Raw genomic sequence first — 18,423 nt, 5'->3', positions numbered from 1 at the left:
CCCACAAATGCAGGAGCCAGATGGTGTTCTTGCTTTGTTTTAGAAGATTAAAAATGGGAAAGAAAGGAAATGGCTGGGAGCTAATCTTCAGCCTGGAACACACTCACATATCCACATGCCCAGTTATCTGTGCTCATGGGACCTGGGCACGAGCAAACATGGGGACCCAGCAGACTGATGCGAGCCTGCTCCAGACCTGTCACTTTGTGTCAGCTTTGAGGTAGAATCCTTCCTTGTGTTCCCAGAAAATGACAAATTACAGTACAGAAACAGAGCACAAATGCACAACTGTTGTGAAGCCGTACTGCTTTGTTTGGAGAAGAAAGTGACTGCTGCTTTGTACCAGAGTTAAGTCTAACGCAACCAATCCACATGAGCCCCATGTGGCTTCATTATAGTCACAAGTATGTTTCTGTTCAAAATGTTGACTACTCTTGTTTGCAGGGAACTTGTAAGTGCAGGTTATGATATAGAACCAAATAGATTTCCCAATCCAGAGACAGCGAGGTTCTTCCCAGTTCTTGCCAGAATGAACGCGTGGGGCTGTGCAAAGGCAAGGTAGAAGAGAGGTACGAGACAGTGGTGGATGGGGAAGGACAGTCTGCCACATAACTGTGCATGCAAGCGAAGGGTGAATAGTGAGATGAGCTCCTGCTAAACACATCCCACAAGGCAGTGATTAGAGAAGGAGACTGAGAAATGAACCTATCTTGGTTCTTTACGTATGCTGGGAGGAGTGTGGTTGGGCTGTGACTGGAGGAGGGATGAAGGTCCAGGTCCTTCATGGTCCCTGGACTTCTGCTGAGGGGAATATAGACGGGTTTCCCAGCTCTGCCACCAAATCCTGCTTTGACCTGGATGGGCAAATCACATAAACCCTTTGCCCCTCACGCCACCAATGCAAATATGTGCAATGCAGTCCTGATTGTGCTAGGACCCTTCTTCGAACTGTAACAGAGAAAAGGTCTCCATGCATGCAGAGCATGGACTTGCTGATCAGGAGTTTTAAAGTACCAAAAGTCAGTGAAAACAGAGAAAATCAACTAAGAACAAAAGGCTCTGTTAGTCTGAAGCTCAGCTCCTGCGCTGGTAAACAGGTGATAACTAGATACTACTTTTCACACACTGCAATTTGTGTTAGCAGAAAAAAGTCCACCAAAACATCTTAAGACACTGCACAAGGTAGCACAGAGCAGTCCTCAGCAAAGCGTTTGCACAGACAGGATGAGGCCTACAGGACACCACCACCACAGAGAAGACAAAAAAAAACCCACAACAACAAACTGGCCTGCAGAGACCATCACAATTCTTGCTTTTGGGGGGCCCTCCCAGCCTTCATTTGTCAATAGCAGCAAATTCTCCCATTTCACAGAGAGTGCTTGGTGCTGCAGGCACACAAGCTCAGCTGGGATCATCTCAAGTGGTGTGACAGTGGTTGTGGTAGGGGTAGGTCTAACATGGCTGAGTGCAAAGAAGTAGTCAAGAATATGGGTAATCGCGTGGGCTGCTTCTCATCCTCCCTTGGGTTCTTTCTTTCCATTCACTCTTTCCTGAAGTTTCGGCAGTGATGGGACCATAGCCACATCTCTTCCCTCATCACTGCCCAGTAATTGCACCGAGACCTCTTCCCAACATGGACCCAATATGGACTTCTGTGCTGCACAGTGAACACTGGTTCCCTCACTGGTAGTTAAACTTAGTGATAAGCCAACATCCTGGGCTGGGAGAGGTGATATGTCTCAGCAGAAATCTGATTGCATTTTTTCCTCTTCCCCAACACAGTAACTCCACTTGACAACTGCCTATCACTTAAAGAAAAAACTTCTGAACCAGATCAAGACCATAGGTGAACCCTTTCCCAGGTAGATGATAAAAATCACCCTCAAAGCCAAACATCCATGTTGTAACCAGAAATAAACCAGCTTTAGTCCAAACATCAGAATAGAAACCACTGCTCCTTTAGCCTGAAAAGCCCTTCCCTGCTGGTGGATGGCCCAGCAACAAGTGTCTACTCCAGTGTGCTTCAAACGCTTTGCACATCACAGCCTCTCCTGTAGCTGAGGAATAGTGAGAAACATGCTGTCACCCCAGGGAGGCTGCCATCCAGACAGACAGGGCAGTGCAGACAGGTACAAAGGGAGTGTGCAAGACAGGGGGACATTACGAGCACGAATCACAGAAGAAAAGGCTGGAAAGGCATTTCTGACTCCATCCCCAGAGACAAGTGCAGGATTAACCTCTGCACTAAACACAGGCATTTTTATCTAGCCGCTTCCTGAACTTCTTTAATGGCAGGCATTCAGCAACCTACCTCTGGCAAATTATTCCATTGTCTAAAGGATGACCCTGATGGAAAAAAGTGTTTTGAGGTTGAACCTAAATTGCCTGTTTTTTCCTCTTCCATATTTTATGTGCTTATCAGTCAGTCTTTTAGTTGCCTTCTCTCTAGGTCCCTGTATTAAGTTTCTTTAATCTAACTCTTGAGGTCATAGCCTGTAGTCTTTGTAATCTCTTTGGATTACTTTTAATTTATCAATGCCTTTAAAAAGAAGGAGAAAAATAGGAAGGAAGTAAGAATGGGATGACTTTAAAGCCATACCAAAGCATGTGATTGTGTGCTGGGGTATCACAGAGAGCTCTGTGTGTAGGCATCTGCATGGATTTCTGAACTACAAGCATGCCCAGGCCTGAAAAGGAGTAAGGACAATGGTTCAGGCATGTCTGATTGACATTTGTGCACATGTTTTAATGAGGGAGTAGCAAGCAAGTGAGTTTAAGAGCTCCAAAACCTTATTTACTATAACATTTCCTAGTCTCCCTTTGCTCTGAGCATCAGAATGCTGCTGGATCTGCCTTACCCTGTAGTAATCAGTGCTGTAGACATCTCTTGACATCCCAAAGTCTCCAATCTTCACCAGCAGGTTGGCTCCAACCAAGCAGTTCCTCGTGGCCAGGTCTCTATGGACAAAGTGCTGGGAGGCAAGGTACACCATTCCAGAGGCGATCTGGCTAGCGATGTGGAGCATCTGGGATAACCCTAGCTCCCCTTTGGCTTGTCGAGGCTGCCCATCCACGAGGATCATAGCATCTGGGCCATGTGCCCTATAGGGAGGAAGAAGCAAAAAGCATTGAGTTGGGTCTCAAAAGTGACCAGGAGATGGGAACCCCACACGGTCGCTGTTCCTGCTTGGGTAGGGGCTCACCCCTAACTCAGCACTGTGAGGATGCTCACACAGATCCAGTGGAAAGAAAAAAGAAAAGCTTAAGAGATCAGGAGGTTGTAGGAACGTTTGCTGAGTGCCGTACAACTTTATTCTACCCTTACTTTACTGCAAGCAACCTCTTATGGCCACAGATAGAGACAGACTGCCAGGACAGAGGGACTTTTGGCTTGATGCAACATGGACATTCTTCTCTGGCAAGATCTATACAAAACTAACGAGTATTTACATGTTTGCTCCAGTTAATTCTTACACTCGGAAACCTTCCCAGAAGTAGAGATATCACCCTTTCTTTTTTTTCCACAGCCATCATATTCGTGCTACCTCATCTCTTTATTAATCCCAAACAGCCTCCTTGATTTCCTCCAAACACCACAGCACCAAACAACCACCCCTGATCCATATCAATACAGCCAGAGATCATGGGAAAGGTTTCAGAGGAACACCAGCAGCTTCATCCCTAGAAAATCCCCTTTTATACCCTAAGCTATCCCATAGGTAACACAGGCACTGCAAACTATGAATGCATGAGCACAAGTCCAAAGGTTAGACCTGGATGTCAGCAGATGCAGAGAATACCTTGGGCAACAAAAGGGAATATTCTGCTGAACCAAATGCATTGTAAATGCAGGACTTAAGTTCAGTCTCACTCCTGTCCTGTCCCATTTTCAGTCCCCTTCCTCACTGTGTACCAAGCCTGTCTTTGCCGTGCTCCCTCTGTGATGTCTCTTCCCTTGGTAGAGCTCACCCTGTGGTAGCCTGTGTGAAGGTGGAATAACAAAAGCCCTCATATTTAGGGATTTTGCTGTGTCTAAGATACAGTACAGCATTTCCTCTGAGGCTTTCACACTGTTCTCTTTGAAACGATTCTTGGCATTTCACCCGTCATTAGCAGTAACCCCCCAGAGGGATAACAAATTGAAACTACACACACAGAGCTTTCCCTCCTTCTTGACATGGGACTGAACAACACACAACAAGATCCAAATTGTTCTCTCCTTTGTCTCTGTTCCCTAATTACTCTGTTGGCCTTGAGGGTGCACCAAAGGGGATTAGCATCCCTTTAGCGTTTGGGTTCAACAGATATAGTGTTTCAAAGCCCCCTTCTGCAGCTATATCCTGCTGCCCTACCACTCAGAACATGGCTCTGAAGGTCCCCTCCTGTTAGAAAGGACTGCTGTGAGAGAAGACGAACTCCAGAAATGAGTGCTGAGGAGCCAGGAGTGCTTTTTTGGGAGCCACGAGTGGAAGATGCTGTAGTGAATGTGGGATGAGCTGGCTGGGAGAAGCACTGCAGGCAGCAAGACTGGGGCTGCTGGAGGCACCTCAAAGGCTTGTGGGGATGGTGGGAGCAGCAGCACACTGGAAGGACTGCTGAGGGCAAGGGGAAGCTGCAGAAGAGTGCATGAAATGGCTGCTTGATGTCTTACTTACACAGCCCACAGATGGGTTTGCCCCAGGACATTACTTGATGGTGACAACAGATGTCAACAGTAGGTGAAGCTGAGCCAGGACTGAGAAGGTTAGCTAAAAACAGTGAAGCAGAGCAGACAATAGCTTCTAAAACTGTGCTGGACAGGTTTGTAGCAGTCCTGCCTTGCAGTTACACCATATTTAGCTGCAGCTGATACCTGTTGTCATCAAAGGTAAACATTCCTAGGTGAGAAGTGAAGGATATATTACTGCCACCTTTTTCAGATACAATAATGGCCCCCCAAAAAACATATGAAAGGAACAGGTAATGTTTAAAACTGGTCAGCCAACATTTTTGTTTCACTGGATTTTGCACATGCTATTATATAGGACACATCTCCGTATGTCCTGTATAATACACTTTTGTCCCTCCCTTTCTCCATCCCACATGGTTCTAGTCCAGAAGAAAGAAGTATCAAAACATTTGTGAGACATTAATATATTTAGTTGTGTTAAGAAACCTACAGGGCATATGGGAAGGGTCTGCCCATCTTTTCCTGGGGAAAAGGGTTTAATTCAGCTCTACTGAGAGGCCATAAAATTGGGTGGATCCCCTGTTAAAGAACTCTTGGGGTTCTTTTCCATTATGGAATGATGGAGGGTTTTGTCAACATAGGGAAGAAAATCACCCTTCTAGCTTCCTCTGCTGAAATCCCTTGTTTTGTCCCAAGACAATTCAAATATGGGGCTGCTGCACTGGAAGGGTGGACACAAACCCATCAGAATTTGAAACTTTTCTAACAAAATCTATTGCCTGTCTGAGTTAACAGCAAAAGGCCATGACTTGCTGTAGACTGCATGTAGGGTCTGTAGAGGCAAAATGCAAATATCCCTACTTCAGATTTGCTGCTGTCACGGACAGAAAATGAAAGCCAGAAAACCAGTGACAGAAGGACAGGGAGGAAGTGATGGGCATATCCAGTGAGTCCAGGGGGAAGGTGGTTGCTGCAGATCTCCCAGCAGCAGGTCTGTGTGCCAGGGAGCAGTTTCCAGCTCCTGCATGCGCCAGCCCTTGGAATGCCATTTTCCCTGGAGAGCAATGCCTCCTTTTCTCCATGGCAGGATATTTTCACTGTCCCTTTTCTGTTAGCCAGGATACTGCATTCTCCCCCCTGTGCAAACAGCAGGATCAGTTGTTGCATCACCAGCAATGGTAGGTGTTGATCCTAGTGCTTCCCCTTGCCACACCAGTTGATTTTACTGACCAGCAAAATTCACTCTTCTCTCAGAAGCACACAAAAGTCTAACAACACTTAGGGGAATTTATTGTGCTTTTCTCTAGGAAACTGGGTCTAAAGTGAGCTTTTTCCATTTTACTGCTTTTCCAATTTCTGCAATTAAACTGGGAAGAGTCCATCTGAGTGTCTCATACAGACTCCCAGCATCTCTGGCTCCAGTGCCTGGGAGCAACCATCTCCTGCTGTGGGCTGAGTGAATCATGTCATACCCCTGCAGCACCAACTGTCTCTGACCCCCTTATAGTCCCCATCCTCCAGAGCTTCCCACCAGCAGGTAGCTCACATGACAAAGGCCAAGACTCTCTTTCCATATGTCCCCTTAGGCTTTCTGAGTTCCCATGTTGCTGGGTTTAATCTCCGTTGTCCCAAAAGCCAGCTTCCTTTGGGACACAAAGGGATTTCACTGGCTATCACACACTTACATGCAGGGAAGGGAGCTTGTAGCTGCTTGCTCTGTAGCTGCATGAGAAGGAGAAGCTGGCAGCTACATGCAGCTGGAAGATGAGAGACTGCAGTGTCAGGGACCACACATCTGGAAAGTCTATTTTCCTTCATAAAGGCCAAAGATAATACAAGAAACTTTCTTCTCCAGTGACACTGGGGCAAGCCCTGGCCTCCCAGGGCAGGAGTGTTTCTCAGACATGTCCCAGAGCAGGGCTGGGACATGGAGGTGAGGGGGTCTGTGGCTCCAGCATGGTTTCAGCCTTAGGAGCATACAGTAGAGTGAAGCAATTCCATGAGGCATTGGCAGTGGGCACAAGACATCTCTTTGAGACAGCAAGAGAGACTGTTATGGACTATATTGTTTGTGAGGTCATCTAGAGCAGTGAAGGAGGCTATGCCTCAGCTGTAATGTCTTCTTTCTCTGAGAATAAGGTTGATTGTTCTGCCAGGAAAAATGATGGGTCAATTTCCTTCTCTTCCCTGGGAAGTACTTCAAGAACATGGGCTCTTGTGCTGTTTTTCAGACTGCCTTCCTCCAGCCATGAGGCTGAGGCACTGTCCTTAACACTGCAGCTCCAATCTTCACTAAAACACCATTTCAGCCCAACACATGGTTCCATGCTGGTAGGCACAGTTCAACGTGCTGCTGCTGCTGGGCGGTTGCTAACCCCCTGCAAGACAGGGTACCACAAGACAGGGTCCTAGAGTAACCAAGCCTGCTCCCCCTTGAACATGGCTCTGGAGAGCTCTGCAAAGCTAGTGTAGCATCAGCCTTCACCCATCCTACCTCTCCAAGGATGTCATCTATGCAGAAGCTGAGACAGGGAAAGAGCTATAAACATCATATTCAATCTACCCACTACTATGACAAAATGAGGAGGAAACTCAATGCAAGGATATTGCCAGCTCAGCCACTGCCCTACAAAAGCCCCATGGGAGCTGCAGACAGGCTGGCACTGCTTGGCAGAGGAAAGAAGAAACCTTTGAGGTCCTTCCCTATAGCAATTCTGGTGCAGGTGATTGCTCAGAAATGAAAACCTCAGGGAAGGACCTGTGTCTCCAGGTCAGAAACTGGCTGTGATGGTGGAAAAATAAGCACCAAGTGTATCCCAACCCCACATCTCAACCTGCTGCGCTCGAGCTTCTTGTTCCTGCTGCAATCACATTCACACTTAGCAGTCAAAACAGGAAAATATCAAGGGTCCAATTTTCTAAATACTGGGAAATAAACCTACTAATTATTTCAAGAGGTAAGTACCACTCCACTTGAGCACAGGTTTCACAGTGTAATTTCTGTATCACAGGAGAACAGCACCACAAACATCCTCCCACAGGTGCTCCCTGTCCCCCAATGCTGGCAGATCCAGGGCACACAAATGCTCTGCCTCATGCTGATGAAATGGTTGAATGGTGACTTGGGGAAGGGGGCTCCAGCAATTTGCATCTCTCCAGAGGCAAGGAAGGCAATTAGAGCACTTTGTCAGGCCTGGTCTAGCTTCTGGAGTAGTGTGGTGCCACAGGTTAGGGTATTTTGCATCTCAGTCAGGATCTCTGTTGATAAGGCTTAGGGAACAAAGACCAGAGATGGGCTCCACAGCACCACCTCCAACATTTCCCAGTTCTTTTCTGACTATAGGAACAAGAACTAGAGATCAGTTCTCATTTAATCAGACCAAGAACTCCAGCAAATTTCTCAAAGGAATATTTTGGGTTTTGCGCTATTGAACAAGGAGTTGGGTGACATGGGGGGTGATGGCTAGTGGCCTTCCTGATTCAGCAGGGCATGGCTTTGCTGGATGTATGGGACTCCAAGCTGCTGACAGCCGTGGCTTTATGTCCTTCTACCTCTACAGGGATTGCAGCCGTACTTCATGCAGCTTCAAACCTGCTGGGGTGGCAGAAGTCTGTTTTCCATAGCTCACAGGGATCATCCCTGAGACTACCTAAGAGGAAACCTAAGAGGAAATGTTGGGGTAGGGCAAATAAAGCACCATCATCTCCTACAAGCTGTCCTTGGAACAACCGGCTCTCATAACAATTCCCACCAGCATCCAATAGGTAATGTGTCACTGGTGCACTACAGATCTATAATAAGCCACAGTGAGACTGCGGAGAGGCTGTACATCATCTCCTGAGCCCTCCTTCACACATACCTCAGGAACTTGTTCAGGTCACCATGCTTCATGTACTCAAAGACCATGATGAGCGGGTCGCCATCACCACACACCCCATAAAACTTGACGATGTGCTCGTGCTGCAGGTTGGTGAGCAGCTCTGCCTCCCTCTGGAAATCCTTGCGGGCTGCCAAGGTGGGATCTTTCAGCGCCTGGAAAAGGGACACGGATACACACAGGGTGGGCTCAGGTAGGGGTAAAACCAGATCAAATGGGAGGCAGCATCACAGAGGAGCTGATGAGGAAGGGCAGGGAGAGGAAGAGCTGCCACCAGCCCAGTTGCATTGGTTGGTTGCTGGTAGGTGCCGGTGGCACCATCTCAGTGTTTCGTTCATGTAGCTACAGACCCATCAGGTTCCCCAACTCATTTCCCAGGCAGGAGCAAACATGCCTCAGAGGGTAATAGCTTCCAATTATTCCCAGCTTGGGCAGGATTTGTACTGGTGACCTAGGAGTGAATGGCTTCATATCTCATTATTATTAAATTCCTGAACCAGCCAGTCCTTGCTATCTGTCTTTTATTTTGAAAGAGCTGACTTCACTGCCTTTATTCAGAAGATGGATTTGCCTGGCTGTGCAGTTATTGTGTGGATTTTTCAAACTGCCTCTGAAGAAGGACACTGCCAAGTCTTTTCTCATAATTTTTAAAATCATGGTTTTATTTCCTGCTGTTTATAACAGCTCCCCTGGCAGAGCGATGCTGAAATCAGTGCCCTTATTGAGAATATCTCATCTTCCACACCTGAGCACACCACTTTGCTATTGCCAGGTATCTCACAGGCTCCAGGCTGAGTGGATGAGACCAATGTTGCTATGAAGATGTTGTTGTGGAAGGGTTTCTCAGTGCTGTCTGGCTTGTCCATGCATTATTGGCCAGTTGCATCGGAGAGCTAGTTTGAAAGCAGTGTGTTGCCTGATCAAGGAGAACCTGCGGATGAAGCACTCCACAGACAGATAGGAAAAGCCTCACGCTCACAGGCCCTTGTTCTCATGGGTGACTTCAACCACCCTGACATCTGTTGGAAGGACGGTATGGCCCGGCACAAGCAATCCAGGAGGTTCCTCGATTGTGTAGAAGACAACTTCCTTCTGCAAGTAATAGAGGAGCCGACAAGGAGAGGTGCCATGCTTGACCTCGTGCTCACCAACAGGGAAGGGCTTGTTGGAAATGTGATGCTCCAGGGCAGCCTTGAATGCAGCGATCATGAGATGGTTGAATTTGAGATCCTCAGGACAGTGAGAAGAGCGTGCAGCAAGCTCACTGCCCTGGACTTCAAAAGAGCAGACTTTGGCCTCTTCAGGAACCTGCTTCTGAAGGTTCCATGGGATACAGCCCTAGAGGGCAGAGGGGCCCAAGACTGTTGGTTGATATTCAAGGATCACCTGCTACAAGCTCAGGAGTGTTGCATGCCAACCAGAAGGAAGTGCAGCAAGAGGGCCAGGAGACCTCCTTGGGTGGATAAGGAGCTCCTGAAGAAAATTCAATTGAAAAAAGAGGCTTATAATGAGTGGAAGCAAGGACAGGTGGCATGGGAAGAGTACAGGGATGTTGTCTGGGAAGTTAGGGACCAGGTTAGGAAAGATAAGGCCCAGTTAGAATTAAACTTAGCTAGAGGTATTAAAGATAACAGGAAGGGATTCTACAGGTACATAGCAAATAAAAAATAGACTAGGGAGAATGCAGGCCACCTCAGGAAGCTCTAGGGAGAACTGGCTACGCAGGATTTGGAGAAGGCTGAGGTTCTGAATGACTTCTTTGCCTCGGTCTTCACTGGCAAAGGCTCTGACCAAACCACCCAAGTCCTGGAAGGCAGATGCAGGGACTGTGAGAATGAAGACCTTGGGCCCACTGTAGAAGAGGAACTGGTTCGAGACCATCTTAAAAATCTGAATGTGCACAAGTCCATGGGTCCTGATGAGATCCATCCGCGGGTCCTGAAGGAGCTGGTGAATGGAGTTGTGAAGCCGCTGGCCATCATATTTGAGAAATCATGGCAGTCAGGTGAAGTTCCCGATGACTGGAAAAAGGGAAATATAACCCCCATTTTCAAGAAGGGGAAAATGGATGACCCGGGGAACTACAGAGCAGTCAGTCTCACCTCTGTCCCTGGCAACATCTTGGAGCAGATTCTCCTGGAAGGCATGCTAAGGCACATGAAAATCAACAAGGTGCTGGGTGACAGCCAGCATGGCTTCACTGAGGGGAAATCCTGCCTGAGCAATTTGGTGGCCTTCTATGATGGGGCTACAGACCTGGTGGACAGGGGTAGAGAAGTTGATGTCATCTACCTGGACTTGTGCAAAGCGTTCGACACTGTCCCACACGACATCCTTGTCTCTAAATTGGAGGGACATCAATTTGATGGATGGACCACTCGGTGGATGAAGAACTGGCTGGATGGCCGCACACAAAGTGTTGTGGTCAATGGCTCAATGTCCGGCTGGAGACCAGTAACGAGTGGTGTCCCTCAGGGATCGGTGTTGGGACCGGTCTTGTTCAACATCTTCATCACTGACATGGACAGTGGGATTGAGTGCGCCCTCAGCAAGTTTGCCGATGACACCAAGCTGTGTGGTTCGGTTGATACCCTGGAGGGAAGGAATGCCATCCAGAGGGACCTCGACACGCTTGTGAGGTGGGCTGATGCCAACCTCATGAAGTTTAACCATGCCAAGTGCAAGGTCCTACACCTGGGTCGGAGCAATCCCAGGCACAGCTACAGGTTGGGCAGAGAAGAGATTCAGAGCAGCCCTATGCAGAAGGACTTGGGGGTGTTGGTCGATGAGAAAATGGACATGAGCCAGCAGTGTGCTCTTGCAGCCCAGAAAGCCAACCATATCCTGGGCTGCATCAAAAGGAGCGTGACCAGCAGGTCCAAGGAGGTGATCCTGCCCCTCTGCTCTGCTCTTGTGAGACCTCACCTGGAGCATTGTGTGCAGTTCTGGTGTCCTCAACATAAAAAGGACATGGAACTGTTGGAACAAGTCCAGAGAAGGGCCACAAGGATGACCAGGGGACTGGAGCACCTCCTGTACGAAGACAGGAGGAGAAAGTTGATGCTGTTCAGCCTGGAGAAGAGAAGGCTGCGTGGAGACCTCATAGCAGCCTTCCAGTATCTGAAGGGAGGTTATAGGGATGCTGGGGATGGACTCTTCATTAGGGACTGTAGTGATAGGACAAGGGGTAACGGGTTCAAACTTAAACAGGGGAAGTTTAGCTTGGATATAAGGAGGAAATTCTTTCCTGTTAGGGTGGTGAGGCACTGGAATGGGTTGCCCAGGGAGGTTGTGAATGCTCCATCCCTGGCAGTGTTCAAGACAAGGTTGGACAGAGCCTTGGGTGATATGATTAAGCGTAAGGTGTCCCTGCCCACGGCAGGGAGGTTGGAACTAGATGATGTTAAGGTGCTTTCCAACCCTAGCTATTCTATGATTCTATGATTCCAGTGTACCAAGGGATGGCACTTAGTGAAAAACTTGAAGTCCAGAACATTTGACAAGATGGGATAGCCATGAGAATCAGTACAGTCTTTGCAAACATTAAAAGAAATGAAGAGGAAATCCTGGTTTTGAGTTGCTGGGTCTCAATTATATCTTGCTAATCCTCCACATACCAGCACTATTTAGTACCAGCTCTGGCTTTATGCAGCCTAACAGCTATTAAAAAGGATTCAAGATAACTTGTTCCGGTTACCCCCAGATTCAATCTGTTGTGCACTGGTTCCCCCTCAATGGTGGGGGCACTGGGTAGCTCTCCCTTTAGCTGCACACAAACATACCTGCCCCCTTCTCCCCATGTCAATAGGAGAGGTGGCACCAGGAGGCGCAGGCTCTGACTTACATGCAAAAAGGGATGCTAAGCATCAGAAAGCAGTGCATAGAGGAAGGGGCAGCACACTGCTAATGCACCTCCAGCTGGTCCATGGCACTGCTGGGTGTGATGCCTGCACAGAAGTAATGAGTCCTCCAGAGTAGGTGGTTTTCTCCTTGGAACAGATCTGCTGTGAGGTTTAGGACATGGTCTCATCTCCTTCTGTACCTAAACTTCTAATCACATGGCATGATTTTATATTAATTCTATGTCTTCTGGGATAGCTTGACTAGGAATATTTAGATGGATGTTAGGTACACGGTGCAGATGGCAAAGCATCCACCCTTATCTCAGGCACCCAATTACTTTTAGTCATTTCCTATCTTCATAACGTTGGTACTACCTTAATTTTCCCCCAAGAAAACAGTTTCCTCCCCCATCACTCTTTTCTTCCCCTTTTTCCTGTAGTTGCATGTAATATTTCAAGCTGCAGTGAGTTTAGTTTTCCTTTCCTTCACACACAATCATTCCTACAAGGTGTTAGGACTATAAGTTTGTAAATAACACAACAACAAAAAAAGAGATATTAAAAGCCCCATATTACTAAGATTGCACAGCCAAGCATTTAGAAATGAAGGAAAGAGGAGCTGAAAGTGGTAGAACAGGGAAAGTAAACCAGGACCAAAGGAAGAGAAGGGATATCTCAGCAAAACCAATGGAATGTCTCTCCTAGGAAGGTTTGGGGTGAATTGTATTTGTGTCATCATCACATGATTCGTGTGTGACATCTGGCAACTCACTCAGCATCTTCAGATTGCAGCCCTTGTCATGAAGTGTCAGTTGTTCCAATGTACCTAGGAAATCTCCTCTCACGGGGTATCAGGGCCAGGTCTGAACAAGTGCCATGCATTTGCTGCTGCAGCAGGGCTCAACACAAGCTTGGTACCTGCTGTTCATGGGCTTGAAAGGCAGGTCAGTAACTCCATCCTCCACCCAAGTGGATCTTTCATCTCAGTCTCCCTGCTTCTCCATCTGTCCTCAGCAAAACGGGGACGATACAACCCCAGCACCGGGCTGGGAGGCTATGAAAATGAGTGTACTCACATCTAGAGACCTCTCAGATAAAGAAGTGATCATCACAGTCAAGCATCCCATAGAGAAATGAAAAACATGTGTTCGGAGGACATGCCCTGAATACCAGCCCCTCCAGCATTTCTAGTACTTGACTTTATAACCTCAAAGCTTTGTGCATTTCTTAGGATGCTTTTAGAAGCAAGCTGAATAAAACACGAAGCTTGTCTATGCCATCACATCAAAACTCAGCTTGTCTGCAAGGCTGTAACCTTTAGATCCACTGAAAATCTAAGTCCATTTAACCAAGCGAGTAACACAACCACTTTCTTTGGCCCTGGAGGGAGCCCCTGAGAGCAGAGCAGGGGCAGGCTCTGGGCTGTGGACTCAGCTGCCCTAACCAGCGTGTCCGGCTGCTGCCCTAAGCTACAGGGACTGGGGAGGTAGCTCTCAGCCTCTGTCAGGAACATGAGATCTTCAGGAAATGCAGCCAAATCTCAGTATGTAAAGCCTTTATTCTTTCCCTTTTTTTACTTTCTCATTTTTTTCTTTCCTTCTTTTCTTTTTCCCCCTTCCCCTAAGACTTAGAATGTGGCCTAAAGTAAAGGGATTCTTTCCCTGCCTGCCTCTCCAGAGCTGGCAGGAATCAAGATTTGAAGGCTCTGCTCCAAAGTGGGATCTGTATGATCCTGCAGGATGAAAGGCACTCTGGAGATGTAAGCTCATAGTAGCAATTAACAGAAACAAGTTCAGATGCTGTTTCTGCCTACATGCAAATGAAACTCAGAAGACACTTGAAAAAACAGGATTGCATAAGGGATGGCTGACACTGATAGGCAGGTACCAGATATATACTCAAGCAATTAATCACACGGGTAGCTGTGCTACCTCAGCTTTAGCCAGTCTCAAAGGTGAAAGGTGCTATCTTGCAGTTTACAGCCAGAGCATAAGGGAACAAATGAACTAAAAAAAACCAAAAAGCTTAAACTGCCAATGATTAAAACAACTCTCAAGTAACTGGATGCCTCCAGCTTCCTGGAGAGAGTGCTGGAACCTTTCTCCCTGTAGAGCATCAGTTCAAATGCAGATCTTCTTCCAAGGAGTTAGGAGACATCAATTAACTCCCAAGGATTAAACTATGTGCATCTGCTAACTGGTGCCACTTGAAAGGATAGGATGCTTCTGCACCGAGTGATGCCCTCTACTCAGAGCCACATGATGGGGCACAGCTCACGTAAGGACCTTCACAAGGATGCAAACAGCACCACACAAGCCAAGCTGAACTTGTGTTGGCTCAAAGTCACCAAAACAGGAGCAATCTGTGGCTGGGCGAGCAGGAGCTGAGTGAAGCCGAGCAGAGTGGCTTTGCCCATGTTGCAGAAAATCTGTTAGTTGTGCTTAGCTCTTCAGTGCTCATTTTTTGCCAAGGCCCTTTTTTCGTTTCAGTTTCTGCGTGTTCCACAAAGAGATAAAATCCAGACAGAGAAGGGCCCCAGTCCCTTGCGGAGGGGATGTGGACTCCATACTGTGCTGCTGCAGCTGCATGGGAGCTTACAGCTTCCAGACCAGCTTCTCCTCTTTGCCTGTCTCCTGGCTGCATCAGCAGGAAGAGAGGCTTTGGCATTGCTGAGAACAGACAACCTTGAGACGAAACACTGAAACTGTGCGTGACTGAGTGGATTTACCACAGCTTCCGGCATCAGATAAATCTCTGCCCCTGGCCCCCAGCCCTCCCCTGCTTCCCTTTCCCACGCAGGCTCATCCAGCCTCTCTCCACGGGCCAGCCCCTACCCTATTCTCTGCCATTCATCCTTGGGATTTACCTTCACTGCCACCAGCATTTTGTCGTTGGTGGGGCTGAGGTTGTAACACTCGGCCAAGAACACCTTCCCAAAGGCACCTTCTCCCAGCTCCCTCTTCAAAACGATGTCTCTCCTCTTAATATGCTGGACATCTGTTGGAGGGAGGGGAGGAAGAGGGTTGAGGGAAGAATGAATCAGGATTAATTCAGGGAATGGAACACAACGAATTCAATTTTCTAGCAAGTCACAAAGGAACTGAAATTGTTTTGCAAGAATATCCAGAAGGATCTTCTTACCCACCCACAGAACACAGCCATCTCTAGGATGGAACTCGCCTCATGCGAAACATCTGCAAGGAAAGTACTTGAGGTTTATCGTGTTCTCTCTGCAAGCTCACAACAAACTTGTCCTCAGACAGAGGAACCTCTGGGGAAAAATCTGCTACAAAGACCTGAATCTCTTTGGAATTAACCTGGAAATAATTCATCTCCTGTGAGGTGCAGCAAAGGTCACATACTTCCGATGCCAGGCCAGGCGAGATTCGAAGGTCCTGCTGAATTTTGCATTTCCGTTGCAACCAGTTTAACCCCAAACTCGAGCAGATTTCTGAGGCTGAACCTCAGTAAATCAAAGCATTCCCATGGGGAGGAGAACCACTGACCCACATGCACCTTAAGGCACGAGCAGGAGCCGGTTGGGAGTGCCAAGTGTTGCCCCACAGCAAGACCCTGACCAAGCAGCCATCTCCTACGCCACTGTTCCCCCAGAAACAAGGTCATCCCAGGATAAAGTCACTGGCACAACAGACAAAGTGAACCCATTAGTTTCAATGATCCTTTCCACTGACATTTAGGACAGCGAGGACTGCCAGAGAATAGCAACCAAGGTTTCAGGAAGAATCAAAAGAGCAATAGCTACTAATTTAACAAAGATACAGAGGCCTATGAAGATTGGTTTGCTCGGATAGCAGGGTCATTCATAAGGGCTAGATCCACGCAGCTACTAGGCACCTAGTACATAAGCATCTAGCAGGATATCCATAAATGTACATCATGATTAAATGCCACTGGTTGCTGGGAGAGCCTGGAAGTCTCCATACTCTTTTATGGGGACAACACTAAGGCACAGCTGCTTGTTGCCAAAACTCTACATACCTTTCTGGCACCAGAACACTCACACCAATCCTCTGGCAATACAAAGAGGCTTTTTCTTAATGCCTGGAATGAACTGTGGAAACGAGTAGATGTGCACAGCCACCATAGCAATTTCTGGAGGCACAGTACCCAAAACTTCTCTCTAAACTGCCCTTTGCTGGAGCTTACTGCCTCCCTTGATAACTATGGTAGCAAAGACTACCCCTAGCTTCAGCCTGATGGTCATGGCAGTGCAGAGAGAACTACACACTCTTCTCCAGTGCTTGGTGAGCAAAAGCTCTCCTCAAGCAGAGGTATTAGATGGGACAGTGCTCTCTTTCCACTCCTACCTTGGGGCATTTATAACTTGGCCCTCCCTCTGTTTGCTCACAAACTGGACTGCTTTTGAGTCTTTTCTACCACTTCATCCATGTGCACATACAGGTATGCACCCCTTCTCACAGATGCATTTCCCGTGGGATACTGCAGATGCAGGAGGTCGAGGTGATGAGCACTGTGTTTCAAACTGGCTGCAGGGAAGCATCATTAACAGTGATGACAATCTGCCACCAACTCCTACCACCCAGGCTCCCACATAGGCATCCATATCAACCCAAGGGACCATATGCCCCACAACAACACAGGTACCACTTAATGTATTAAAAAGCTAATGGATTGGAAGATTAACATCCTAATGGCTTTCTTACAATTAAGCTTTTTAATTAGGAGCTGACAGGCAGGTTTACGGAGCTGCCATTTCTGGCCCTTTTGCTTGCTTAGGAAGATGGATGCCTTGAGATTGGATAACCAGCAGGCCTTGTAATGAATGATGCTTCCATAGGGAATTCCTGTTGACCTTTTCATTAATTGTTCAATAGACTGAAAACTGTTACCAATATTAATAATATTAGTAACATTAAGGCACAGGATGGTAGGCACATCCAAAATGACTTTGGTTTTAAATCTGCAGTGACAGCCAGGGAGAACAAATCACATGTGGAGTTTGCCTTCTCCACCTGGTTTAGTTGAGTGTTTAAGGAGTACCTTGAGAAATCTGAAATATTATGTGTTGAAATGCTGAGTGACGCACTTGGGTGAGGAAAGTCCTAATCTAAAAAAAGCTCAAATGGCACCAATTTACTTCACAGAGTAGAGGAAAAGGGTTTTTTAACTCTTGGCAAGCATTTCTATAGCACTCAGCGCTACAGTACCTAGGATTTACTGTATTGACAAACCATGTATTTGCATCCTTGGTCTCCTGCATAGCAGCAGTCAAGAAAGCTGCAGGGAAATGATCTTGTATTAAAAAGAGCCCAAGAACACTTTAACAAACTCAGAATCCCAACAGAAATTTAGCAATTGCAATCCAATTGCCCCATTTGATGCGAGATAAAAAGGAAACTCTCTCAGAATAACCAGCAATACTATTCGCGATGATTTACTATTTGAGTAAGTGTAACACCAGGAGAACTGAAGCAAACCTCTCTTTCTGCATTCCCCAGGGTGTTCCCCAAAATTTGCAGCTCCAAATTCTTCCTCCCAATAACATCTTAATAAACTGATCAGATGTTTCTGGGAGCCGGCATCCAGACTGTGCAATTATGTCTCCATTATTAAAATAATATCCCATCTGCTTTCAAGACCAGGTTTCACAGCAAGTTTTTGGGGTCATCTGAAAAGATTCAGGGAAATTTATATGAGGAATTAAAGGAGATATTATGGCAGACAGAGTTAAACTGAGGAAGGAGCGATCCTTTTGAGGTAGCAGACTCACAGCACTGAGGGGTTTAAAGTAAGCTTGGATGGTTATAAAAACAAAAGGTTCATGAAGTCAGGCAGTTTGACAGCAACTGGCCAATCTTAATGTAGAGTCAGAAAAGTACTTTTGCCGATTCCAATTTTTTCTCAACCTTGAATGGCCATAAGTTTTGCTTCATAGTACTTTAGGCAGAAATTGAATAATAACTGAGTTACAATAAATTGCTTTTTCTCAGGCAATAAGCCTAAAGTACTGAAGTTTACATCAAATTCTTCCATTCACAGTGAGATCAGCACT

At 47.0% G+C, this 18,423-nt stretch overlaps 1 protein-coding gene across 4 annotated transcripts in view; it reads right to left on the bottom strand.

The window, feature by feature from the left end:
* NTRK3 (neurotrophic receptor tyrosine kinase 3) overlaps positions 1-18,423 on the bottom strand; it is a 209,110-nt gene that overhangs the window by 28,051 nt on the left and 162,636 nt on the right. For all 4 annotated transcript variants that reach the window (XM_062630676.1, XM_062630692.1, XM_062630667.1 and 1 more), the window contains 3 exons: positions 15,256-15,386; positions 8,530-8,702; positions 2,859-3,102 (listed from right to left, as the gene is read on the bottom strand). In XM_062630676.1, the coding sequence (XP_062486660.1) occupies positions 2,859-3,102; positions 8,530-8,702; positions 15,256-15,386 (548 nt within the window). The remainder of the gene's footprint in view (positions 1-2,858; positions 3,103-8,529; positions 8,703-15,255; positions 15,387-18,423) is intronic.

This window comes from Pezoporus occidentalis, unplaced genomic scaffold (genome assembly GCF_034315485.1).
Source record: "Pezoporus occidentalis ecotype Australia unplaced genomic scaffold, CSIRO_AGI_Poc_V1 ctg11, whole genome shotgun sequence".
NCBI classification, from domain to species: Eukaryota; Metazoa; Chordata; class Aves; order Psittaciformes; family Psittacidae; genus Pezoporus; species Pezoporus occidentalis.
This window is presented reverse-complemented; position numbering and strand designations above follow the sequence as displayed.